The 26974-nt window shown below is 37.5% G+C and overlaps 1 protein-coding gene across 3 annotated transcripts; it reads left to right on the plus strand.

Moving 5' to 3' along the window:
• SLC35B3 (solute carrier family 35 member B3) lies at nucleotides 501-26974 on the plus strand. 3 transcript variants are annotated; one of them, XM_021387010.1, is made up of 10 exons: nucleotides 501-967; nucleotides 4412-4690; nucleotides 6111-6232; nucleotides 7886-8040; nucleotides 9215-9322; nucleotides 13704-13801; nucleotides 17345-17437; nucleotides 17837-17948; nucleotides 22480-22549; nucleotides 23643-26974. In XM_021387010.1, exons 2-10 carry the CDS (start codon nucleotides 4490-4492, stop codon nucleotides 23791-23793), a joined length of 1110 nt encoding a protein of 369 aa, XP_021242685.1. In that variant the 5' UTR covers nucleotides 501-967; nucleotides 4412-4489; the 3' UTR covers nucleotides 23794-26974. The 3 variants fall into 3 exon arrangements, with proteins under 3 accessions (XP_021242685.1, XP_021242684.1, XP_021242687.1); XM_021387009.1 differs by having other exon boundaries at nucleotides 862-1008; XM_021387012.1 differs by lacking the exons at nucleotides 22480-22549; nucleotides 23643-26974 and adding an exon at nucleotides 20040-20748 and having other exon boundaries at nucleotides 862-1008.

A 26974-nucleotide genomic window follows, 5' to 3' on the forward strand; every position in this document is an offset into this window, starting at 1 on the left:
ATGTGGAAAAAATGGCACCCACTGAAATTCACTGATGCTTGCTGAACGTTGATGGAGACCCAACACTGGAAGTGAGCACAGTGAGGCAGCGGGTGGTGAGTTTCAGCAGTGGAGGGAGTGACAGTGGATCACCTCTGGTGGTGTGGGTTTGTAGAAGCACGGCATGCAGACTCTTGTTCACAGTGGGTGAAAATGCATAGCTAGTGATGGTGACTATGTTGAAAAATAGTGTTTTATAGCTGAGAATCTGCTCTATCGAATGGTGTTATTGTGCTTTTTGTAGCTGTTCTGGTTTCCATGCCGATAAACAGGAGGCACTACTTCTGGAACAACCTCCACGTTTGAAGTAACCTCTAATTAACGTATAGCCTTCAGCTATCTTCTTTTTCTAAGCTTTTTTACCTGATTCTTACGTTCTCTATGCTGTTATATTTCCTATGCACTTTGCTGTCACTGCTCTCATTTGCCTTTTGCTTGTCTTTATTAAATATTTTTATTATTCTCTTCAGGGCAGAGCAGAAGGCACGCTCGATGCCTGTCACGAAGGCAGCATCCCCTCGGTGGTTTATTGCGTACATCACGACAGCTGAGCGTTGCCAAGCCTCGGCACAAAACTCGCTCACGGCTGCAAACTACTGTGGTTTCCACGCTCCACTTTCACAGACACTCCTCCTCAGCGCGCCCTAACTGCCCACTCGATTTAAAACTCGATTTCACACGTAAGAACCGCCGGCAACAGGAGAACCCCTCCCCCAGCGCGGAGCAAACTCCCGCCCTTCGCGCCCCCGCGCCGGGCAGAGTGCCACCCCCTCAGGATGATGAGCAGAGCGCCGAGCCCGCGGCTCCATGCGATCGGTGCTCGCGCCGTGCCCTGGCGGCACCGCCACTTCCGGTATGCGCGGGGCGCTGGTGGGGGGGGGTAGATGCGGCGCTTCCTGTCCAGCTGGCCCCCTCCCTTTGGCTGCAGGTACGCGGTGGGAGTGAGCGGGGAGGAAGCTGGGCGCCACGGTGAGGAGCGTGGGTGCCGCGGAGCGAGCCGGGCCTGGCGGGAGCGGGGCAGGAAGGGGCGGTGTTGGTCCTGTCAGCAGTGGGAACCTCCCCCCGCAGCTCCCTGGGGTGAGGAGCGGCCTGTCGCTGCTCGGGAGCTCCGGTCGTGGCTCCGCCTGGGCTGGTGCTCGGGTAGGGCCGCGTCTGTCTGGGCCCCGGGGCGCGGCGTGAGCCCGGTCCCGGCGGCGGGGGAGGGCGCAGCTGCGGGGCGTCGTGCTGCGCTGTCCGCCGAGCAGAGGCTCCCGGAGTTGGTGGGGCCGTTTCCGTGGAAACGCATCCTGGCGTGGGCCGGCGTCGCGTTTGGCTTGGGCGGCTCACGGGAGCGGTCTTGCTGGAAGAGTACTGAGATGCCAGTTTCTCCTAAACTCGTGTTTCTTCCGTAATTGTTACAAGTCAGGAGCTTTTCGGAGGCCGAATAAATTTTGCTTTTCCAGTTGCACGTTCATTTCCTCTTTTTCATACAGTAATCACTCAATGTTACTTGTGTGTAATGTTGAAATCTTGCTCTGCATGGGGTAATTGTTCCCAGAAGAGCAGGAGTAGAAACAGATTTTTGCTGCTCACGTGTTCAACAGACAAATCAATCGCTTGAGGGATTTTTTGCAAAGAAGGAAATGAGTAGCACTTTTGATACGTAGAAAAATAACGGTTTGAAAACTCAGTAGACTTCAGAAGAGTTCCAGTACTGTTGCTAATGAGATCGCTCGATGGAGAGTGTTTCAAACAAATGCATACACTCACTGTTTCTCCAGTCACTAAATAATGTTCCTTGAAGTGTTTTTCTTGCGTACTGTATTTTTATTTAAATTATTGTGCATCATCTTATGGATGCCCTTGAGCATGACTGGAGCTAACACTGCTACTATTGTTTTATTGGTAGAATCTACAATGAAGTAAATTGACAGATCGTAAAAACTGGTGTTGTTGCTAAGGAAATACTTCGTATATAAATAGCTGATAACTCAAAATTATGTTAATAAGTACACTTGTTACTGCCTTTTCTTACCCTTACGTTTTCTGATCTGACTGTGATGTTCTATTCCTGTTGCAGGTATTCCACAAATGTCTAAATTAGTAGCCAAAGTGGGAAATCTAGGTACAAAACTTCATTGTAGACTTTCACACATTGCTGAATTTGTGAAGTACACATGACAGTATGGGGCTATGGGTGTACATCAGTCTCTGTTTTCCCATTCAGATGAAAAATGAGGCTCAGATTATTTCTGCAGCTCTTGATATTGCTGAGAAAATGTGATAATAACAAACACTTTCCCTGATACTGGTCAGGAAAGATCTGAACAGGCCATAAAGTAAATTGAAGTTCCGCTATGATGTCCTTCCTTGCTAGGGAATTTGCTCCTTAGGCTTGAAATTTGGAGTCCTAGCCTAGCTCAGTTCTTTCAGAAGGAGTAGTAACTTTTATCCTGATCTAGTGATCTCTCTGGGTAATAAGTAAGGATCACTAAGGATCACCAAGTGTCTCTGCAGGCAGCCTTACTCTGCTTTCAGTAGCAAAGTAATGCTGTAAACACAGACCTGCTCAGTAATTAAATCCCAACTTAATGGCTCCACATAATCTCTTTCATAAACTTCACATCTTTTAAGCAGTTCAGCTGTTTCTTCTTTATTCTTACTCTGTTCTAGAATGCCAATATTGTAGGAATGAAAAGTTAATTTCTAGTACAGTTTCTTCTTGATCAGTTCTTGCCCATCTGCTCTCCATCCACTGCCCTTAAAATTGGAATTATTTTTCTCCTTAATGATGTTCACTATGATACTTTTATTTAAAGCAGCTCTATTTGCTTTTCACCAGGATTCTGCTAGGTTAGGGAACCCTCATTCTGTTGACAAGGTGGGCTCTCTGTTATTCTATCGTGACGGTCTTTTCTGGAGTCATTCTTTAAATTTCATTCTTTAAATTCATCTCTGAGAGGGATCAGAAACATGCACGATGTTGTATCAAAGAGTTTGCTGCTGCCTACTAGGATGCCATAGGTACTTTTCTATCTCTACTGAAAAAGCCTACTTAACCTTCTTCCATTCTTATAGCTGCCTCACTTTGTGATTAACTAACAGTCTGCAAGGGTAAACTTCCTACCTTCTACTTCTGGTTTTCATCTGAAGAGCTTTGAATTCAAGCATAGTTATTATGATCCCTAAATTACTGTTACAGTCCCCAAACTATTCTTTCAGAACTTTAATAGGAATCTTGTTGCAGGTTGGTAGTAGGTTGTATCAAAAAATGAAACATAACCACAATGTAAGTTTTATGTTTTTCTTTCCTTTATCAGCTGAAATTGTTGTTTCTTATATTGCATAATTATTGAAGTCAATGCAGGTTATGTTTACTACATTTACTGCGTGATCTGGCTTTCATACGCTAGCACATTTTCCATTTGGAAATGATGGGAAGAGCGCTTTTCGTACATGTATAGTGAGAAGTATTTTTGAGGAGAGGATTGCAACCAGCTGAGTAGTTGAGACCAGCATAATTTGATTACGGACTGCTGGCTGAACTAGACTCTCTGCTGTGCATATTAATCTGTGGACGGCTGATGGACCAGTGTGCTTGTTCTTGAGGCTGAGAAGAAGAAGAAAAGTCTCAAAAGTCATAATCTGTACTGAACTTGGAATTAAAAATTGTTTGCCTGTCAGTCTAGTAAGTTGCTAACCATTCTCCAGACTTCCCTTATCTAATTTTGTTTTCTATTACATGTAGAAATGGCTGCATGCATTTAATATTCAATGGATTGCCAATAGCATCTACTTAATCAGAAAACCAGGTTCATTTTTGAGTCTGACTTCTTACTCTTCTTGTTTTTATCTTTAAGTTCTTTTCCTCAGAAGTACGTGAGAAATGGTGTGTAAACATGACAGGGAATGATTTCTTTCACTTCCACACTTGGCCAATCACCATCTCAAATCTGTAGCTTTTTGCAAATTCTCACAGGTAATGGACTAGTCTGGTATATTCTTGTAAAAATGCAGTAAACTAGGCAGAACAGCAGTGCCTCCATACCAGTATTTTCACCAGGATTTGATCATAGGGATCATTCCTTTGCCAAGCAGCCACTGGTATAGCAAGGCCAGTTTGAGATACTGCCCAACTGAGGCTAGTTTTCTATGTGCTCTTTTGGTTTTTTTCTTAGAGTGTAAGAATACTACTTTCCATATCAAGTAAAAGTGCTTTTGAAAATGTTGAAAGCTGTCTTAATCTTGGACATCGGAAAAGAGAAGTCTGCAAATAAAATAATCCAACAAAACTCTTAAACCTTTGTATGTTCCATGTAAATTTCACATTTGTTTACTGTTATTGTTGGAAAGCTATATATTATGTCTTATCTGACTCTAACGTTTCTTTCAGCTTTCAGTCAGAGGACACAAGGAAGAAGAAGGACAGAAAGAAGATAACAGCAGCACCGAATGCAGCGAACGAGGAGTCATGGATCTGAAATTCACTTCATCAAGAAAATACGTTTCCATCAGTGTACCTTCCAAATCCCAGACTATGTCACCCCATATCAAATCAGTAGATGATGTTATAGTTCTTGGCATTAATCTTAGCAAATTTAACAAACCTGCTCAATTTTTCATCTGTGTTTCTGGAGTTTTTATGTTTTATCTAATCTATGGATATTTGCAGGTAAATGCTATGAATTTGTGTCTTATTGTACTTCCCCCATTTAAAAAAAATTCTTTAGTAATATGCTACTACTTGAATATGTAAAGACATAAAATAGATATTCACTGCAGAGTCAAGTTCTTAGAATTTAAGAGCAGTAAGCAATTATAATTTAAGATTCTTCAAAAAATCACATGGTTTTGAGGTTTAGCTCAGTTCATTTTCATAATTTTTTATTTTTTTTATTCAAGACATACTGCACAGTACATAATTGTTTTTAATGTATGTTTTTATATGCGATTTTATAGTCTTCTAAAAACAAATTGTAGAACCATTCAGACTGATGTAGAACCATAGAATGGCTTGGATTGGAAGGGACCTCAATGAGCGTCATGTTTTAACGCCTGTGCCGCAGCAGGGTTGCCAACTGCTGGATCAAGTACTAGATCAGGCTGCCCAGGGCCCTGTGCAACCTGGCCTTGTCCACAGTCTGTTCTCTCCGCTCGTCCTTCAGGACAACGCTGAAGTATATATTATGGTTGTTTGTTAAACAGAAGCATAGTGTTCAGGGAAATGCTAGGTATTTTATTATTTTCATGAAGAATTTCTCTTCCTGACAGCCTTTTTGCTTTTATCTTCACCAGTTAACGTTTCTGTTCCTAATTTATTTTTTTTTTTAAGTTCTACTGGCTCTTCTCAATAAAGCAGTGACTGAAAAGATCTCAAATCATCCTGTTTTCAGTGCAGTTTCTAAAACACCTAAGAAGATTGTTTAATTGAAAAAGTTACTTCCAAAGAGTTAAATGGTTATCAATAAATAAAAGCAGAATCTCAAGAAAAAATATTAAGCAGCTTTTTTTCTACTGTAGTTCTTGCTGCCCTGTCTACGTATAACTGACACATACACAGTTCTTTATGCAATGTGTGTGTTTTTCCCATTGCAGATTGTTCCAGTTTTAAATGTCCCTGTAGCCCACAAATTTATAAGCTCCCAAGTACTGTTCAATTTAGGCACTCAAAATTTTAGTCCCACACTCATAAGAGATGAGAATTACTAGTAAATATGTCTCTTAGTGGAAATATGTATTTAATTTATTTTGAGCTAATTTACAAATTCTGGCTAAGAAGAATCTGCTCAAGTAAATGAACTGGAAAGCTGACTGAAAACCATCTATAATTTGAGATAAATATTCATGGATCAATTGTATTCCCCTGATGAATCGATCCATTAATTTCAGTGGATTTACACCAGCGGTACATTTTCTTATTGCATTTTGGAGAAACTAAATTGTCTTCGTCAATACTGTGGAAGTTATGCATGACAAGCAAATTCTAGTTAATTCTAGCAAGGGCTAGATTTGCATGTACATGAAGAAAAAATATTTTAAACGTGATGTTTTTGGTGTATGTATGTGACTTTGGTGGGGTTTTGTTTTTATAGGAATTGATATTTTCAGTGGAAGGTTTTAAACCTTTTGGTTGGTACCTCACTTTAGTGCAATTTGGATTTTATTCCATTTTTGGACTAATAGAATTGCAGTTGATTCAGGACAAAAGGAGAAGGTATGTGTTTTTTCCAAACATTTTGCATGCTATCAATCAGAAAAGAAACGTTTTGATGCTTATGGTAAATTTATATGCTATTGCATCATTGTGACTGTGTTGAGGCGTTGTTAGTAGATTCTCAATAAAAATAATCTGAACTTAATGGATAGCATTAAAAAATATTTCATAAGCATCCACTTAGAACTCAGGCTTGTAAGTGGTCTTGTTGACTTGTATTGTTGCTTTGTTCCTCTTACGTAGCGTATTCAGTCTCAAAGGGAATTGATACCGACTGCCTGTGGTTTGTGCTGCTTGATATGGTCATGTCTAGAATACCCCAAGCGCATTTGACTGCAGTAAACCCAGGAGATTCTTGCAATCTGAAATCCTAAGCATATGGGATTGTTTGATGTAAGTCCGTTTGGCTGTTGTGTGGCTCCCTGCCCAAGTACAGCCTCTGCAAATTGCATATTGAAGCACTCAGGAAGCTTGGATAGAGGTTGTCATTGTGTATGTAAATTTTACATGTACAGTAAAGCATTATTTCCTAGTTGAACATAACCAGTGTTGCTTACAAGTAGTCGTCATTGTCTGACTTACTGTATACTGATTTTAGGTAACAGAATTATTTTACAACCAATATAATTGAGAATATTTTGGGGTAGCTAACTTTCAGGCATGCATCAGATAACATGTAGTTACCCCATAGACATTATGTAACTAGTTTTTATGTTTTGATTACCAAAATATTTGGTATTGGTTACAGTACATGGCCTGGTAAGTAAGTTATGTTGGAAATGTAGCTCCTCAGTATATTTTTACCTGTTGTTTTATGTAATCTAGGCAACGTCTCGCAGACATTAAAAATCTGTTTCCTAATTTTTATTCTGTATTCACTCTTAGATTTTATTATATGAATCGTTTGTTAATGCCTGAGTATGCCTGCATTGTATAATGAATAGTGGATAAGACGGTGTTACCACAAGACATCTCCTTATGTTGCTAATTGTGGCTTTGAGCATGCATAGAAAATAGTGGAACATATGCACAACAGTAGCTGTGAAAAATCACAAAGTGAGCACAGTGATAGGTGAAAACTAGTGCTGGATCATCTGTTGTCAGGTGATCATTTCATCAAATTGAAAAGAACAAGCCTGAAAATGTTCAAAGAGGATCTCTTTTTGTAGTATCTAAATCACCTCTTATTTTTGTTGAGATTTTCAGTGATACTTTTTCTCCATTCTTCATTCTTAGGCTGTCAGTGTTCATGTGAAAACTTAGACAAATTGACACGGTGACAATGAAAAGACTAAGATTCAGGGTAACTAGGTGTACTGACATTTTGTGTTTCCTTTTACAAATAACCTAGAGCCTTTCTCTTGTTTCTTGTGTGATATACCTTCTCAGAAGGAGGTTAAAAAATTCTTGCTTGAGTACTTTAAGCCGTCAAGTTTGTGTCTCCCATTTGAACAAAATTTATTGGCAGTAATTGAAAAAAAAAGTTTGAAACCAGTCATTTATGTGTATTTTAAAAATTCTATTATTGAACAGAAATGAGTGAGAAAAACTATGAAGTTCTATTACGAACACATTACTTTATATACGTTTTCTAAGCTAAACCTCCTGTAGATGTGTCTGTAATACCAGCATTTGTATGTTTATATTTTGTAGAATTCCTGGCAAAACCTACATGATAATAGCCTTTTTAACAGTGGGAACTATGGGTTTGTCAAATACCTCTTTAGGATATCTGAATTACCCTACTCAAGTCATCTTCAAGTGCTGTAAACTGATTCCAGTTATGGTAGGCGGGGTTTTTATACAAGGTGAGTACTGGTCTTGCTGTTAAATTATTTCTTTATCTTTGAGGGTGCAGTTGTGTTTGGACCCTGTACTTTGCTAAATCCCACTGACTAGAGACGAACAGGTACCATTTCTCCTACTGGAGGTAAAATGTGAATTTCTGAAGCATCTTCTCAGAAAAGGTGGTAGAAAATGTTATACAGGTTACTTGCAAAATTTCAGTTTTACATAGACTTTTCAAATTAGTATTACTTTGTTTTCTAAACAAAAACACTTTGTAAATGAACCATTTTCAGTGCTGAAATGAAAAAAAAAATTCAACTAGGATTTAGTGTTTTTTGAAGAAATCCCCTACTCTTTTTGTTTGAAAGTCTTAATTCTTAAGTTGTATTATATTTATTGTTCAAAATAGAAGTCTTTAATTGAAAGTATATCTGCCTTCAATCATCCTTGGCTAATCCCAAAATAAATGTTTGTTTACACTGTAGTTATGTGAATAAATTTCATTATTTCTGGAGTTAGTAGGTTTAAGTGTATTATAAGAAGTTAATGTTTCTTTGGCACACAAGGATTAATTAAGTCAGTTCTGCGTATGATAATGTTGTGGAACACTGACAATAATTATACGTTTCTATTCGTTTCTGACATTCCAGTTGCATTAGACTGAACTTGTACAGTACTCAGGGCCGGCAAATATTGTTGAAGAATTTTCATCCAGGCAACGATATATATTTTTTTATTTCCCTGCTCTCCTTCTCCACTTCCACTTTACATCCTCTCTCAAACTAAGACACAGTAGGGTTTTAAAAGTTCCCAAACGTAGTTAGTGTTTGGGAATGACTTTTCTCTAAACACTAAAGGCAGTCAAAGTCTCTCGCATAAGAGAAAAATTAAGAAAATATCCAGATTGTCCTGAATTTGCAGGGATGATGATTTGTTACGGAGGATGTATCTTAGGAGTAAAATTAAATTTGGTCACAAGAATCAGGTAATACCTTTTAAGATCCCCTTCTGTGTTAGTAACTGCTGCTATAGAAGAAACTGATTTCAGTCACGAAAGGCCAGAACGTTATGACTTCTGCTGAAGTGAAAGACGACTGAACGGTTTTTCCTTTGCCTTCTAGTCTACTGACAGGGTAAACAGAAAATGCTGAGAGTGTTGGAGTCTCATTCATGTTGTTTTTATTCCTTTTGCAGGAAAGCGTTACAACATTGCAGATGTGTCTGCTGCCCTATGTATGAGTCTTGGATTAATATGGTTTACTTTAGCTGACAGCACAGTTGCACCAAACTTCAACTTGACAGGTAAAGATATATTTTTCTAGTTTAATAAAATGCAGACTTTTTCTACTGTAAGCTTTCCATAAAAGTTTTAAGAGTTCTTGCTGTAGTGCCTCATGTATCCTATGGAAAATGCAGGTTTTTTTCTGTCTTTGTACTGGCAGAAATATGTTGGTGGCAGTAGAGACGTTTATTCCAAACCTTAGTTTTTAGGGTCTTAAAACATAGGGAAATAACCACCCTTTAGGTTGAAATACCACATACTTGTTCTCAAGAAATATTTATTTCCCTGTGAATGCTTTGCAATAAATAGAAATCATCAGACTGATTTTAAAATTGCAGAAAACTGTCTTTTCCAGTTCAACCTTTCAGTCTTGTTGCGTTTCAGAACCTTTGTATTTATTGCTGAATTCACTCTTACTTAGAGTGTAGGCACTGTAACTTTTCTGTATAACATGAAATCATAAATAACTAGAACATTTTAACAATCTTAGGTTTAAAAACTTAATTGAATCTCTGTCACAAATGAGAGGGGAGAATTGGTTATTCCTAAAATGCATTTTATATACCTGGTCAGTGTTTGGATTACTACTGAGCCCTGCGGTACATTTGAATAATCAATTTTAGCCGTATTCTTCCTTTTAAAATCAGAGACTGATTACAATAACCGTTATTAGAAATGTTCACTCTGAAACTTTTATTTCTCAATAGTGAAAACATTGATTTATAAGTTTTGTTCATAAAAATATTAATACATTTATCTTTTTAAATAAAGGCTTTTTGTTCTAAGAGACCGTTATTTCATCCAGTGTTATTTATGATCAAATGGAAAGGTGCTGTTGTCTGAACTATATTTTTTGCCTTGCTTATATGTTAGGTGGTATGACAATTAATTGTAGTACTGCTGGTAGTGGAAGACTTTTTTTTTTTAAATCACTCAATTATATAACCTGCTGTGCACTAATGTGTTTGTGGTGCAATTGGGTGGCCACTTAGACAAAATATACTTATTTTGAGTATAGGAGGAAGGTGGTATGCATGTGATTACAGTCTACTCTGAAGTACAGATACATTCTACTTTTACAGCAATTTTAGACAATTGCTTCTAAATGTATTCATATGTTGATGCATTCATTTCGTAAAATATGAATTGTTTTAAATATATGGTAACAATCTGAGAAGATTTGAAAAGTTTTCTTCAACTGCATAGAATAGGGTAAAGTGCAGCAAATGTAGCAAAATCCTGACACCCAAAAACATCTGCAAAATGCAGTATAAAATCTTCAGAGAATAAACAGGGTTGTCTATCAGTTTATTTTGTACATATCAAACAATTCTGTATATATTCAAGTTTAGAGCACTACGATTTGAAGGACATCAGTTCTGTGAAAATAGAACATAGACCTGAATTCAAAACTCTGGGTCTTCCCTTAGGAAGGTAATTCAAAATTCTACTGCTCACCTTTGAGGGAGGTACTTTCTGCATTTTTCTGTTCCTTCTTGACTGTTTTATTTATGCTAAATAGAATTCATAGTCTTTGTCCAATGCAAATACTAAAATGGAGCACGAGCAAATGTGAGTTTTGCCCATGTCATACCTTCAAGAATTTTACATGTTTGTTTTGTTGTTTTTTTTTCTGCTATTGAATTCCAGCCTCAGTATTGCTGGGTCAAAAAAAGAATCTACTCAGGTTTTGTTTACACATGAAGGAGTTCAGCAAAGGAAACAAAATCTGTCTTCTGCCAGAACAGGTACATATTTGTAACAAAGGAAGAGATATATATTTCAACATAGAGATGGTAATGAGAGCTCAAAAAATCTCCTAGCATTGCTAAATTAGAGAGGTAGTGGTAAATAACCTAAGTAGTTACAAATAATAGAGAATTTCCAGAAGAGAAAGTAGAGGAGAAAAATGTGCCCAAGAGGAAAATCTTGAAACAATGATGCTACCGAAACTTCCACTGTTCTGTCATTACAAGTATAAATGGAAATTATCTGTTATTTGCAGTGAGGAAACAGTGAAAAAAAATACTTCTGTGCAGATTTCTCCATTGTAGACTATAATGTCAGGTGCAGTTTAGTCTTTTGCAGACTGAGGCATTTTGTGAGTTACAGAGGTTAGTTACCTCTGCTGCGTCTTCTGACCTTATGTGTGGCAGGCTTCTAGAAGGTGGAGTGTTAAAGAGATCTTAATGAGCAGATAACCTCCAAATAACTCATTGGTCTTTAGTACATATAAGTGGTGGGAATTACAAATGTGAGAATGTGTTGTTGAGGAAGTTAAGTATCCGGTAGCTTATAAATAAATACGTGGTGTTAATATTTCACTGTCCTGAAGCATCTCATTAGTTGGATAAAATAAAATGTGAATATCATCAATCAAGCCTGCAGGTGCAAGATCTCCAGATCTTACGTCTTTCAGAACTAATGTAGAACCAGTTCTTCCAGTCATTTTTATTTGTGTTTTCTATAATATACGTTGTTGCTGCTCTCATTCATTATTTTGCTGCTGCTGCTTGGCATGTCAAATGCTGTTTCCGTGAGCAGAACAATTCCTATTTCATGCCTCCAAAGTCTGCCTGTAATATTTACATGCGTCTTGTCTCTACATGTCTTCATTCAGTGTGCACTTTCACTACAGATTCCAGATAACTTTTCTCGTATCGATCCAATACTGAACCCAAGTATTTGTCCTGTGATGTGCCTGTGTCGTTAAGCACTGTTGGAGGCAGTGTGACAGCACAGACAGAGACAGGTTTGGTCAAGACTGTCACTCAGCTGGAGTTGATAGACTTTTGCACCAGAAAGTTAATGTCTCTATACTGTGGTCTGTAGCATAACCAATACTATTCTGGTTATAATGCCACTACTGTTGACTCAAGCCTTTTCCAGTGCAGAGTAACTTTGAATAATGAAGAGTTGCCTGCACAGGCTTTTTTGTATTGCTTCAATTGCATGCATCTAGCATGGGAAAGGAAATGGTTCCCAAACTAAAACCACTGGTTTGAAGTTTGCATATATCCTGAAGTTTACTAAGGAGGTGCTACCGTGAACTTCACAGGTCAATAAAATTGTTAAATTTCTTAATTCTAAAACTCCTGAAAGTTGGGATTTTATTTTACTTTTCTTTGTCAAGAGCTTAAACTCCATTTGGTTCTTGAGAACGCTTGTTGTGACACCTCCAATCTTAAAAACATAAGAAAATTCAACGCTACTTCTTTTGAGTCTTTCACTCCTCATTCTTCTCTGACAATCGTGTTCTTTTAAGGGACCGAGACTAGAACAGACAGTAAACATGATTTTGTTGACAAATGTTTTCTGTTCAGCAAGTTTATATGATGTCTTACTTCTAGAAAAGTGGTATTTTAATCTGTATGTATTGTTAACTTCTAACTCTTGCAGTATTAAATATAATACTTGTTACAATCAGGAGAGAATGGAAATTTAGAGATTGAGAAATTAATTGTGTCTGGCATGAAGGGATAGTTATTATTTTTTGTTTTGGAAAGCTGCTGACGGTATTGATTCTGTAATGACTTTGTTGTGACCAGGTATGTAGCATTAAACCACAGGATCTATACATGAACAGTGCTTTTTAAAAATAGAATATTTCAGCAATGAATGATTTTCATAGTGAATTCTCTTGCATTTTTCTTATCACTACACATAACATTTCTATTTTCCTTTTTTTCAGGGGAAATAATGTAGGGCTAATTTCTAAAAGAAATAACTTCTCTGATTATGTATTTAAAAAATACCTAAATGAATGCAGTTGACATACTTTAACTGTTTTTACTACAAAAAAAAAAAAAACAACCAACAACAAACAAACAGCTTTCTTTTTTATAGCAATAACCAGATGCTCCTATCAAGCCCAGAGACAGGTGCAGCTTGGAGCTTAACTGTTGGGAGGAGTGGGAGTGGACACTGCTTTAGAGATTTGTTAAAACTTATGTTAGTATAATGAAATAGATTTGCTGACATTTGGAGATAACATAGAGTCATAGAACCATAGAATAGCTTGGGTTGGAAGGGACCCCAAGGATCATCATGTTCCAACCCCTTTCCACAGGCCGGGCCACCAACCTCCAGGTCTGGTGCTAGACCAGGTTGCCCAGGGCCCCATCCAACCTGGTCTTGAACACCTCCAGGGACGGGCATCCACAACCTCCCTGGGCAGCCTGTTCCAGCACCTCACTGCTCTCTCTGTAAAGGACTTCCCCCTGATATCCAATCTAAACCTTCCCTCCTTGAGCTTATCAAATATGAATTTGATATGGAGATGTTTTTTTATTACCGGTTTGCTATTTCTGAGCTTTTTCAGGATGAGTACAGAGTGATCTTTATCACTACTCTGCTTTGTTGATAAATATTCTTAACAGGTTTTTGTTTTTCTTTTATTAGGTGTGGTCCTAATATCCCTTGCACTCTGTGCAGATGCAGTTATAGGAAATGTACAGGAAAAAGCTATGAAGTTGCACAATGGTTCTAATTCAGAAATGGTAAATATTAGTTTCTCATTTAGCGTTCTGTCACACAAACCTTGAGAGTCTTTAAGTAATCAGACTAATATTGTTATCTGGGCAGGATAAAGGCTGAATTAATGCAGAATTAACATCCTTTGCAATTTTGAAACATGTTCTGTCATACACAATGTATACGATGACAAAATAATGCTGTTTTCTCTCTGCAATTTCAAATGTATATTGGAGCTACAAAAACCACAGAATCATAGAAGCATAGAATAGTTTGGGTTGGAAGGAACCTTTAAGATCATCCAGTTCCAGCTCTCCTGCTATAGGCAGGGACACCTCCCATTAGACCAGGTTGCTCAAAGCCCCACCCAGCCTGGCCTTGAGCGCCTCCAGGGAGGGGGCACCCACAGCCTCAATGAGCAACCTGTTCCAGTGTCTCACCACCATCACAGTAAATAATTTATTCCTAATATCTAGTCTAAATCTATCCTCTTCCCGTTTAAAATCATTTCCCTTTGTCCTGTCACTTCCTGCCCTTATAAAAAGTCCCTCCCCAGCTTTCCTGTAGGCCCCATTCAGGTACAGGAGGGCCGCTATAAGTTCCCCTCGTAGCCTTTTCTTCTCCAGGCTGAACAGGCCCAGCTCTTCATGGCCCTCCTCTGGACCCGCTCCAGCAACTCCATGTCCTTCCTGTGTTTGGAGCCCCAAAACTGGATGCAGCACTCCAGTGGGAAGTCTCACAAGAGGTGGGGTCTCATGAGAGCAGAGTAGAGGGGCAAAATCACCTCCCTTGACCTGCTGGTCACACTTTTCTTGATGCAGCCCAGTATATGGTTGGCCTTCTGGGCAGCAAGCGCATATGGCCAGCTTACATTGAGTCTTTCATCAACCAACACCCCCAAGTCCTTCATCTCAGGGCTACTCTCAAGCTTTCTCTGCCCAGCCTGTATTTGTGCTTGGGATTGCCTCAACCCAGATGGAGGACCCTTGCACTTGGCCATGTTGAACTTCATGAGGTTGGCACAGGCCCACCTCTCAAGCCTGTCAAGTTCCTTCTGGATGGCATCCCTTCCCCACTGCACCATTCAGCTTGGTGTCATCTGCAAATTTGCTGAGGATGAACTCGATCCCACTGTCCATGTCTCCTGCAAAGACGTTAAATAGCACTGATCCCAGCACCAATCACTGAGGAACATGACTCAACACCAGTCTCCACTTGGAGATAATATGCTATATAAATGTTTTATTTCTAGCAACAGGTTTTGGTGTTGTTTTTTTTTTTGTACATACAGGGAAGAGTCTGCCCTGCAGGCCTGAAATCAATGGAGAGTTTTCTATATGCTCATGCACTTCATTTGTAAAAAAAATTATATACTGTTCTTTTGGTGTAGATGAGTGTCTGTTGCGTAGAATGCATTGCTTTTTCTCCTTGATGGATTTCTGATTCTAAAGTGTGCTAGTACTTGAAAGGCAGCCTTTTATGGAACTTATTCTGTTCTGCTGAAATCAGTAGAACTTTGACTTTTGGAGTGAGTGGATATATGTGCTTCTGATTCAGTGAAATACATGATTTTGTACAAGTCTTATTCAACATTTTTATGTACTTATTTGGAACATGGATTACATGTTCACATACTGTGACGTTTTCCTTGTAGGTAAACTTCTGTTCGAAGTTGGCATCATTTTCTCTAAAATTGAGTCAATATTTTATTATGACAAACGTTATTCCAATATGCCACAAGTAAAAACAAATAGTGAAATTTTATTTGACATATACCTTTTCTGATGTGACTGATCAGTCTGGTTCCTCATTTATAAGAACAGCTTTAGAAATGGAGAGGAAATTAGAAAGAAGCTTCATTTATGCATTAAAGTAGTTTAGGCTGACAAAAGAAGTTCAACCTGCAGGTTTCTGGAAAATGGAAGAATATACTGAGAATACGGCATCATATTCTTGTATTTAGGTTTGTATTTTTCCTTAACTGAAAGTATCTACTGTTCGCTGCTGCCGGAGGCAGAGAGCTTGGCTGGGTGGACCTTACCTGACCCAGAACAGCGTTTTATAACTATAATCTCTGAAATCCAAAACACAGCCAGTTTTCTTGCCCAGTTTATGTCTCATAAGCGGTCATCTGACATTTGTTACCTGCCTTCCAATGCTCTTGATTTCTCCAAAACTTTGCTTTTTATTCTGTATTATATGAACAGATGAGATGTTGCTCTTGGTATTTTCTACTACTTGTAGAAAATCAGTGTAGTGATTAAGGACATTAAAGGCTTTGTTTGTTTGAGGCCTAGATACTGCATTCTTGGATTCTGTTCAGAGAATTCAGTGCAGAAATACAAACAATTTCAGAAATCTTCTTTCTAGACTTGAGACTGTGAGTGAGGATTTAAGGGGTCCTCTCAGTCAGAGAGCATGTTTAATGCACAGTGATTCAGAAATACAGTTGGATAGTGAAGGAATGTGTCATCAGTGGGATCTCTTGCAGAAGTTGGAACTCATTCTGGATTAAGCAATTATGAAAAGAGACAAAATGTCTTTTAGATAAAATAATTTTCCAGAAGAATGGCTACTATGTCTGATTTTGCCTTGTGTTTGATTCACACTTCCTAAGAAGGAACTAGCTACGTGTTGTTGAGTCCTCGTTCTGAAAAGTAAGATCTTAAGTCTGGGAGAAAAGCTGGATGGTTGCAAAGGCAAAGAATTAGAGCCTAACTTTTATGTATATAAACACTGTGCGGAATAAAAGCCCTGAAGGACAGTCTGTTTTTTAAGAAATTGAAAGTAGTTCTGCTATTGGAACATATACTGGTCCTTATTTACTATAGAGCAGTGGCAAGTGTTTTGTCATCTTGTGGCATTGTTATCAATTGTTAGTACGTTTATTTTTGCAAATAATTGAGATGCTACAACAAGGAAACAACTGATAAAACCCTTGCTAGAAGAAGCATGTCTGTAATTGACACTGAGTTTTGAAAGTGTAGTAAGTCTCCTTAGTTTTCTCCTTAGTAACGTGAAGTAGTCCTGTTTGCTGTCTCACCTAGGCCAGAGCTTGTCATATGTGAAGATTTGGTATCCTCTAGCTATAATGCAGATGTGTAGTATAGGTGAACTGAAGGGACACACATGATGCTTTGTGACGCATACTGTGGCAGCTCATGGTGATTAAGTGCACATTTAATGTAATACGCATCTTAATGTGTAGGGTAAATAGCAGAAATCTATCTGTCTTTGACATATTATTCAAGCTAATTATATAGGTTTCTGGAGCTTTATTTGGACTGTGAAATCTTGAACTTGGAGGATTTAAGTCAGCAGTGACTTGAGGATATTAACTGTCTTGCTTACAAAGCTTTTTCATGTAGTTGTGGGTAGGAAGAATGATTAATGCTTATTATTCACTTTTCATTGTACATCAGCTATTACAGAAATACTAGTAAAAATATCTTCAAACACTACAAATCCAGCTCAGAAATTGAAAATATTAATAGGGCCATATGTTTGAAAGCGTTTGATTTTCTTTTTATGATATCACCTGGTAATTATTATCTCTTACACTCTTCTAGGTTTTGTACTCCTATTCAATAGGTTTTCTGTATATTTTATTTGGATTAACTTGCACTAGTGGATTGAGCCCTGCAGTAGCATTTTGCTCACAGGTAGGTTTAAAAATTTCCTTTTTTCTTCTGCATCAACCTCAATAGAAAACATTACTCTGTATAGTTTAGAAAATCTCACCAATTCTCTAATGTTGTTTTCATCGTGTAACCTGGTTGACTTGCATATTTCATACATTAAGCATGCTGTTACAGTCTTTGATGTATAAGATGATGTGATAATGTTTTAAAAAAAAAATCACAAGACCAAATTTACAAGCTTATAATTTCATAATTATTTTTCCATTATTTAACTAAAATTAAATAAGGATATTTGCATGAATGCGTTGTTGAGCAGCTTATTATTGCTCAAACAGTTGATTAAAGTCTGTAGTTTTGTCATTTTTTAATACCTCAGGGTTTGTTTTACATTTTCCTAACAGGCTTTTGTTGTTGTTGCAGCATCCAATTCAGACTTATGGTTATGCATTCCTTTTCTCCCTGACTGGATATTTTGGCATATCCTTTGTTCTAGCTTTGATTAAAATCTTTGGTGCCCTTCTGGCTGTAACAGGTATGAACAAATGATATCTTTGCTGCTTCTGGTACAAAAACTTGAAGTATTTTATTATTTAGGACAGCTTCTGAGAATTGTTCTTTCTCTGGCCTTTTTTTTGTTGTTGCTTGTGCTTACCTTGGTTTGTTTAGCACACATCTTTTCTTGTGTGTATTTGGGAACTTCCTCCTTCTTTTCCTGCTACAGTTTCAACACAGCAGAGCGTATTAAGCAGCATTGTGCAGGTGGCCTGTGCTGTGTTTTAATACAGAAACAGCACTGTTCTAAACTGAGGAATACAGCCAAGATATAAGGAAAAGATGAGTATTACTTGAAACATGGAAGGAAAACATATTCAAGTAAGGCATGGCAGACACCCTAAGCATTTTGGAGATTTCCAACAAATAATGTTGTTAGGAAGGCTATGAAGAATTCCTCTGAAGATTTTGTGCATAATCCATACACTTTCAGTGGAACGCTGCTGTAGCAATGTTAAGTGTACACTAACAGTCAGTTCAAAATAAACTCAAGTGGAATGAATTTTGGCTCCTGTGACAGTTTATTCAGTTTTTTATTAAATGGAATGCAGTAAAGAGTATTTGTTTTGGAAGTCAGAATATAAACTGGACAGACTTCTCCTGGACTGTAATGTTAATGGCAGAAGCAGACTGTCTAGCCTTTAGGTTCTTCTAGACTTCCAGAGCAATTGGCCCAAAAATGGAAGCAGTCATATTTTTCTGTTAAATCTTAATACAGCGTATAACTATATCAACTATATCAAGATAAAGAGATGTAAAAAGTACATGTAAAGTACAAACGTAAGGTGTCAGTAATATATTGAAAACATTTTTCCCAGTCCCTGGTATGACTAGCTGCACATGAATGTATAATAATATGAATTTCTCAAGTATGTCAAAGGCTCCTGTAATCCTCTCCAAGTTAAGAAAGTCACTAAATGCCATTGTACCTGTTCTTATGGCAGTTCATATGCAATTAAAAGTTTGTGATGTTCTGACTTCGCTATAATATTTTTCTGTGAGTAAATGCAAGTCAGACCTATCTGTGCTGACAATTGCCAGGTATGTATCCAAATTGCTGAGGAAAAAGTGGATTTGAAACGAGAGGCATTCACAATCATTATAGATTTTCAGTCTCCATAGTCAGACTTGACTCTTACCCTGTATACAACTGGGCACAATCTTCATGTTGAGTAACTGGTCATCTGGAAAATTCATGTAGAGACTGAAATCTTAATAGTTAAAATTGTCAGGCTCTGTATGAGTGAGTAGGCAGCTGATAGGAGTCTCAGCACTGCACTGGCAAGTAATGTCATCTAGTTATACTTGGTCTTTACTAATATGTTGGCTGATATGTATGCCTTAGAAACAATGAAGAGTATTAAACATACTCTGTTTTGAAGGCTGACTGTATTGGTTCATAGGAAGAAGTGAGCTTATTGATAACTTTGTCTACCTAAGATCCTTGAAGGAGGAACAGTATAGAATATGGTTAAATCAAAGGAAGTGCTGATAAGACAGAAATAACAGAAATAACAGAAATTGTGTTACTCTGTTGTGAGTTGCATCTGTCTATGTGAAGCTCTGACAAATTTTAGCATGAGATCTTTGCTACCTGAGCGTAGCAAAGCTACAGCAAAACGATGTGGTTCTTGCAAGTGAATGAATGTTTTCAACCTGTATCACAGTGAGTTTGTAAACAGCTGAAGTGTTTACGTATTGGAATGCCCTCAATTGTTGGGATAAACAGAAATGACGCTGCTGTTAATTTTAGCAGTTGTTAATTGTAATGTTAACATTTTCAATGTATGTCACAACACTGAAGGAAAAGCCTTCAGGCACTTGTTTGTTTTTCAGCATCTTTCTGTATGTCTGCTTTCAGACTACCCCTAAAATTATTACTCTTTGCTATATGCGACTGCTGGATTGGTTAATTGCTTGCCTGAAGAACACTGTTGCTTCCAAATTTAAAATGTCACGTGCGTGAATTTTCCAAAAAATAAGCCATTGCCTATCTAGCTTCTCTTGTTGCATGTGTAGTTGTTACAGCATTCTGTCAAGAATGGTTACATCAGGATCGTTCCTTCCTTAGGTTACCTTTTCTTAAAACTTCAAACATCAGTCACAAGGGACTAGGGTGGGGAGGTGTAGCAAGATGCCATGGAACTACTTTGCTCTCCTCCCTCTTCCCCCAAAAGCTGGTTTCTGTCAGGTAACGCTCTACTTCATTTGCATTAGTGGAGAGGAAGATACAAACAGTTATTTTCTGGCCTGAAAATTGCATGCTCTGATTTTCTATTAATTCTTCTCTGTAGCGCTACCATTTCGTATTTGTTTTTATTGAAGTTGAGTGCATTTAATGGCTGAAAGTTGGCCCAGATAAGAGGGTTGGTTCATGTGCTAAAGTTGCTCTTAATAAAATTTAGAAAAAGTATCTACCTGTGATAAAAATTGTTTAAGAGTGCTGTGGAATTGCAGAACCTTCCCAAATTTCCTTGTGCCTAACCCTGACAATCCTAACACTTGAGCCCTTTCTGTGTTGCCCGTAGCAATGTGAAAATGTTTATTGTGCCTTGGAAGAGCAACCGCATTCATTACTGTCCCCCTGTCAACCCTCCTCCTTGTTGGGGAGAGTGGGGTGACGGAGTTTAATGGAAATTGTATTTCTATTAGCAGAATGAGAAATTATCAGACTTAATTGGGAAAAAGAAGAAAAGGCATTTAATTTAGAAGGAAATGGTTACATAAATATTTTAATTAATAACTGATTTGAAAGAACAGAAATAATCATGATTAGAAAAACTGAATTTAACCATTTTTAAATTATTCATCTGTAAACTGTTTTCTAATTAAAACTCAGTTTTCTTCTTCATTCACATTTAATTTTTCATGTAATACAAAATCATTTCATTTGATGTGCATAAATTTCTTAAAATATATAGAAATTGTTACCGAGCAGTTGAGGCTGGGGCAGATAAAGCAATGATGAAGGCTGTTTCTTCCAGTGCTAAACATGCTTTTAAGAAAAAAATTTTTGCGGGAGAGGCTTGTGGGGTGTGAAACTTGCTTTACTGGACAAAAAAAAAAAAGCATGAAAATACATCCGTAGTCATTGGTTCCTTTTGTCATGGTGTTACATTAATACTAATGTGGATGTAGTTATGAGAAAAGATTTTTAGTCTGCTATACCAAAAAGCACTTCATGGTAATCAAAGTATTTTCTGCTTGATAAAAAGCTTGGTTTTCCACTGGTGCAGACAAATGTACTAGATTCTTTAATAAATGAGAAGCCTATGCTGTCATGTAACACCTTCTCTAGCCCTTCATAGCTGAATTTGTGCACCTGTCTGCATTGCTAACGTTTTTCAGGGTTTTTGTAATACTTTTACTCATTTACTGTTTGCATGTTTCAATGATAAATGTTTTCCAAGTATGCCGTTTACTAGCAACATTTTATTCTTAATCATAGCAGATAGCTTTGACATTGTTCACATAATTGTGGAAAGTTTTAGTTAGAGAGTAAGCCAAACAGTTTACGCCTGTTTTGCTAGCAGAATTGTGTTCCCAACTTTTCTTACAACCTTGTTTTTGGTAGTGATGAGATCACGTGTAAAAGGCTTTTTAAGAATTTTAGGAAAGCTTACTGGCACATAGTCATTGAAGTCAGGCATCCTTGGTCTTCTAGATTCCTAGCCAAAGTTAAATTTCTCTGCACTGCTAGATAACTGAAATAACATTAACTTGAAAAGAGTTACTAGATGGCATGTCTCATTCCACTTAAAAATAAAGCCCAAAGCAACAGTCTAGACCACTGGACTGTGGTAAAGTCACATGAGAATGGCAGGAGATTTGGTGTGTCCAAGTCCCCCTGGATCTGAACCCACTTCTTTCAGCTTTAACAGACGAACGTTTGTAGTTCAAATGATCGGTTACTTGCAGGGATCATTCACTGCTTTCAGGTATTATGAATTGATTAGAGTGAAGCTGATAAACATGAAGTCTTGTTCTGGGAGTTCCTGTGCTGCAGATACTGGGACTAGAGCTGATAGAACTCGTATGGTGTACTTGTTTTGCGTAACATAGAGTCATATAATCCATGCTAGAGTTGGAAGGGATCGTTAAAGGTCATCTAGTCCGACTCCCCTGCAATGCACAGGGACACCACAGCTACATCAGGTTGCTTAGAGCCTGCTCCAGCCTGGCATTGAAAGTCTCCAGGGACAGGGCATCCATCACATCTCTGGGCAACCTGTTCCAGTGCCTCACCACCCTCACTGTAGAGGCTTTTTCCTTACATCTGATTTAAATTTACCCTAAGTGTGAAACCATTTCCCCTTGTCCTGATTCATGATTCTAGCATAACTTTACACTGGAGAGGTGCATCTACAGTTTGCCTTTGCACCAAGGATGGCAATGAGTGTAGCCAGGTCCCTAACTATGTAGTAAGGGTGTCTACTAATATTGAGGACTATCGTGTGTTCTTATGCTGTAAGTGGATTGTTAAAGAAATAAATTTCTGTTTTCCTCTGCAGTAACAACAGGAAGAAAAGCAATGACAATTGTGCTTTCTTTTTTGTTCTTTGCAAAGCCATTCACATTCCAGTAAGTATTTATAGTTTTAAGTGTATTTTTGTATGTTTTATTAAAATAAAACAGTTGATCATGGATATATAAAAACAGTAATCATATTCAGGCTTCAATGGTTCTTGTTCTATATCTTCTACAATTTTGACAGTCTGTTTTAGATATTCTCTTGATGCTAATCATGCTAAAGAAAATAGTTTTCATTTTTCTAAAGGTCTGGAAGATAAACTGTTCCGTATGTTGGCATTTTTTGTTGTTGCTTTTTAAGAAATATCTGATGTAATATCTGCAATTTATGATACTTAATAAATTGTTTGGGTACTTTCTCTAGGAAGGTTTGGCTAAAGGCAGGCTTTTCTTCATTATTACACCTTTTCTGAGCACAAGCTTGGATTCTTAGTGAGCTGTTCTTAACAAATGTAAACTTCTCCTATCTGGGTAATAACTGAAAATGTCTGGGGCTTTGATTTCTTACCCCTTTTAAATCTCAATGAAGCGATTTTTGTCTGTGAAAAACTGCAGCAGAAATATTGCAATGGTTTAAATTCTAATTTGAAACAAAATAAAATTTTATTTTATTGCTACAGGTAAATTTGAAACTTACTTAAGAACAAAGCATACAGCTAAATGCCCAAATACAATTTATTCCAGGTAAAAATGTTGGGATTTAAAATATCAGCGAGCTTAAACAAAAAATGCGCATTGGGATGTACAGTCGTAAGACACTGAATGAGTGTGTATTTTAGACCAGTGATAGAGAGAATAGCTCTCCTAAATGTGGGCAAGGAGAACATACTAAAACCTCTCAGGTCTACTTTATTCACAGAAGAAAGAACAGTTACTGTTTATTTATGTATTTAACTATGAAAGCACCTTAATGAACTGTCCATTCTGGACAAGAATAGGAAGGATTGCAGGACAGTAGTAATGGAGATTCAAGGAAATTCTTTCTCCAAGTCCACTAACTTGTTTGTTGTGTTGTTTTCTATTTTGTTTTGTTTTTCTTAACCTCTTCTTTCATTAATTTAGGATCTGTATCTCTAAATCATAAATATTTGTCATTCTAAAGTGCTAATGGTAACCTCTTTTCCCTCCTTTCTCTCCCCTTCAGATATGTGTGGTCAGGCTTACTGGTTGTCCTTGGAATATTTCTTAATGTTTACAGTAAGAATATGGATAAAATCAAACTGCCTTCGTTGCATGGTATTTGGAAAAAAAGTGTGGAAGAAAGAAAAACAAGGACGTTGTCACAAACTGTGTAGAGAGTGGTTTATGCCATGTCTAGACTCTGACTTCCTGTTTTATTGGAACAGTCTTCAACTGATTCACTTTCCAAAGGGAACATTATTAAAACCAAAGGAGCTGAAGGCATAGTATCTGCTTGCAGATGGCTGGAAATGCACATTTTTGTGAGCCCTTTCTCCAGAGCACTTGAATTCATCCTAAAAGGCATTACAGGCCATTATCAGGTGGCGTTATCAGGCAATGAAGGACAGCAGCTCCTGGTAAACTGCTGAGAAGCTGCACTCTGAATGTGACACAGTAGAAGACTTACTTGGGCATTTTAATGATATTGGCCATGTGTCTGATTCGAGATCAGTGTTTCTTTGTCTTTGTTAATTGTCTAGCTGGGGTAATTTAAATGTAATACTGTATTCACATTTAATGGAACCTAATTAGCAACCGATTGACCAAATTTCAGTTTTAAAGGTGCAAGATTTAGAATATGGTATGTTGTCACTCTTTGTCACGTTAAATAAAAATGTTGTCTTTTTTAATAAGTTATTGATCAAATCATCACAAAACTTGTTATTTATTGTCATAATTTCCATTTTTATGGGAATCTTAAGGTGTCGTTCTGTTTGGTGGTCATTGCTTGCAAGCAATGAAAGTAAGATTGTGTTTGAGCAGTCAACACCTATGCTTTTACAGGAGTGGAAGTGGGTTTTGGACATCAACTAGCTGAGAACAGAGAATGAAAATGTCATGATTGAAACAGTGGTGTGATAAGCTGTAGTTTGCTTATTCTGTGGTGAAGCAACAAACTTTTCACGGCCTATGGCCCTCTTTGTCAAAGTGGTGTAAAGAGATAACAAAGAAGGTTCTCTGAACAAGTATCATAAAATCAAGATTCTCTGTTTTCAGTATTGGACATAAAAAATAACAGCATCTGATACTGTATTTGAGATATGTATTGTGTCAGTCTGTTTGTGGTTCTGTAATGAATTTGAGAAGATTAGGGTACAGACTACAATATTCTTTGTTTTATGATAGGAGGAGACAGTATACTTCCAGTCTTTCATAGTGAATTTGGGAAGATTGAGTCCATTTCTCTCTCCATCTTTCATATTCAACTCATTTTAAATCACTTGCCTTCTCTTTCATTTTATGTATTTAACACTGGCGCTTTAAAAATACAAATCACTTTACAGTTCATTGTTCTCTCACAGTCATGGTAGTTCTTATTGTTGCATCCCTTAGCTACATCTTGTTTTGTGTTGTTCCATAAAAAATTAATGACTTATTCAACTTAGGCAAGTGTAACTTTGATAATAGAACTGTATGATCAGAAAGAATGTACGAAGAATTGAAAAACTACACAGCATGTATTGCCTTCTGCCAAAAATAGTTTTTTATGAAAGTAAACAAAATGTGTGTGCGAAACGTTTGCCAGACATTTGGGAAGAACTGCTGTTCCAAGGAGCTTGTAATCAAAGCACAGACATAAAAATGTGCCTTAAATTTTGCTTAACTGAGTTCGTAGCCAGCATATGTCATATCAGGTATGTTATAAAATAGAACATAGAATAACATAGCCATGTTAGCATGATGGGACAAATAAGTGGAGTGCAGAGCAGCAGTAACAAACGTGCACTGTTTCTAATGCTCAGGCTACTATATGTCAGCAAAGCCTTTCAGCCCATACATGCACGTTGTCAGCAAGTCATGAGATTTCGTTGTGAGTGCGACATTTTTTTTTTTTAATTCCTAGCTACTGTATTATTTATTGTGTCCTGGATTAGGTGGAGAGGTGTGAATTTGACAAATACACACCTTGAAATAAAGAGAGGGATGACCTGTCATAGTTGTCATCAGTGTCCATACTGCAGTCAAAGTTCTATGTAAGATATGAAAAGGGGTTACAATTTCAGGTTTGGTGCAAGAATGGATTTTGGACCAAGTCTTTCCCCCATAACTCCTTTATTCCCATGCATTCTTTTCCCTAAATTAAGTTGCTCTTTGCAGTGCGGTTAAGTTATCTATCAGGCTTTAAAGGGAGGTGGCTTTTGAACCAGTGAAAAGGAAGCAATTACAGAATATTGGCATCTCAGTTCATCTTGATGGAACTTGGTGATTAGTATTTGAGCATCAGTTTTGACAATATTTCTCAGTTTTGCCATCTGCAAACTGTGTCTGTTACTAAACTTTACTAAACTTCCAGGAACCAAATTATGTGGAAGCTACCGTACTTACATAATGTCATAATAAACATAATTAATTTGCTACCTGTTTTCTGTAAATATTTGAGAAATCACTCCCAAAGTTTCTGATAAGAATTAAGATATACTATATAGACTGCAGAACTTCTAGCCATCAACCTGACCTACTGAGTTCCATCACTAAACCAAGTCCTATCATGCCACATCCACGCATCTGGTAACGCAGCTTTGCCTTTGTTTTATCTGGAATACATAAAGTTCACAATATTGGCCTTTTAACATTGGCCTTGTCATTTGCTCTGTTGTGTACGAGACTGACTCACTGGAGCGCACATCAGGAGAAGTCTGGACGTTATTTTTTTTAACTATAAAGGGTTTTTAAATTCTTTTACAGGTGCCTGGTACTTTAAAATCTGATTTTGTAGACAGATTAGATTTAGTACTAAACTTAGTGTACACAGCATACATTTAAGAGTCAGGTTTTTGTTTTCATAGGTGTGAATTCAGTAATGGTTACTCAGCAATATGTAAGAAAAAGAAATTGCTTGCCGAAATGAGAGTAGCTCATAATTTGCCACGTGTCGTGATCTGTGCGGTTTCATGCTTTCCTTGAAATGTTCAGAAAATCATCATTTCAGTGAATTGCTGTAATTTTTTAATGTTTTATAGTACATGCAAGTAAGAGAATCTGACAAGCCTCCAAGTGTTCTTATTACAGAATTTTGATTTAGGATCTTCTGCACTGTGTATGTCTGTTGTTTTATGTTGTCTGTGAAACACAAGTAAGGGCTTGTTTGCAAAGGAACTGGACATTCTTTATTTTTCATGAGGAGAGCTCTTACATTGGGGTGTTGTTAACCTTTCTTGATGCTGCTATGTAGGTTAATCAAAGTAACATTTGCAATTTCAGATTCATTAGCTCCTGGACTCTTTACAGTAGGCATTACGAAACTACAGAAGAAAGATTGATTCTGTCACCATAAAATCTACTGTCTAAACGTAA

This window comes from Numida meleagris, chromosome 2, assembly GCF_002078875.1.
Source record: "Numida meleagris isolate 19003 breed g44 Domestic line chromosome 2, NumMel1.0, whole genome shotgun sequence".
NCBI classification, from domain to species: Eukaryota; Metazoa; Chordata; class Aves; order Galliformes; family Numididae; genus Numida; species Numida meleagris.

What these genes read in the sequence shown, in the direction of transcription:
- SLC35B3 (XM_021387010.1), top strand. Translation starts at nt 4,490, where the DNA reads ATGGATCTGAAATTCACTTCATCAAGAAAATACGTTTCCATCAGTGTA. An exon ending in ATGGTTCTAATTCAGAAATG is followed by an intron (nt 13,802 to 17,344) that starts GTAAATATTAGT and finishes ACACTCTTCTAG; the next exon opens with GTTTTGTACTCCTATTCAAT. An exon ending in CAGTAGCATTTTGCTCACAG is followed by an intron (nt 17,438 to 17,836) that starts GTAGGTTTAAAA and finishes TTGTTGTTGCAG; the next exon opens with CATCCAATTCAGACTTATGG.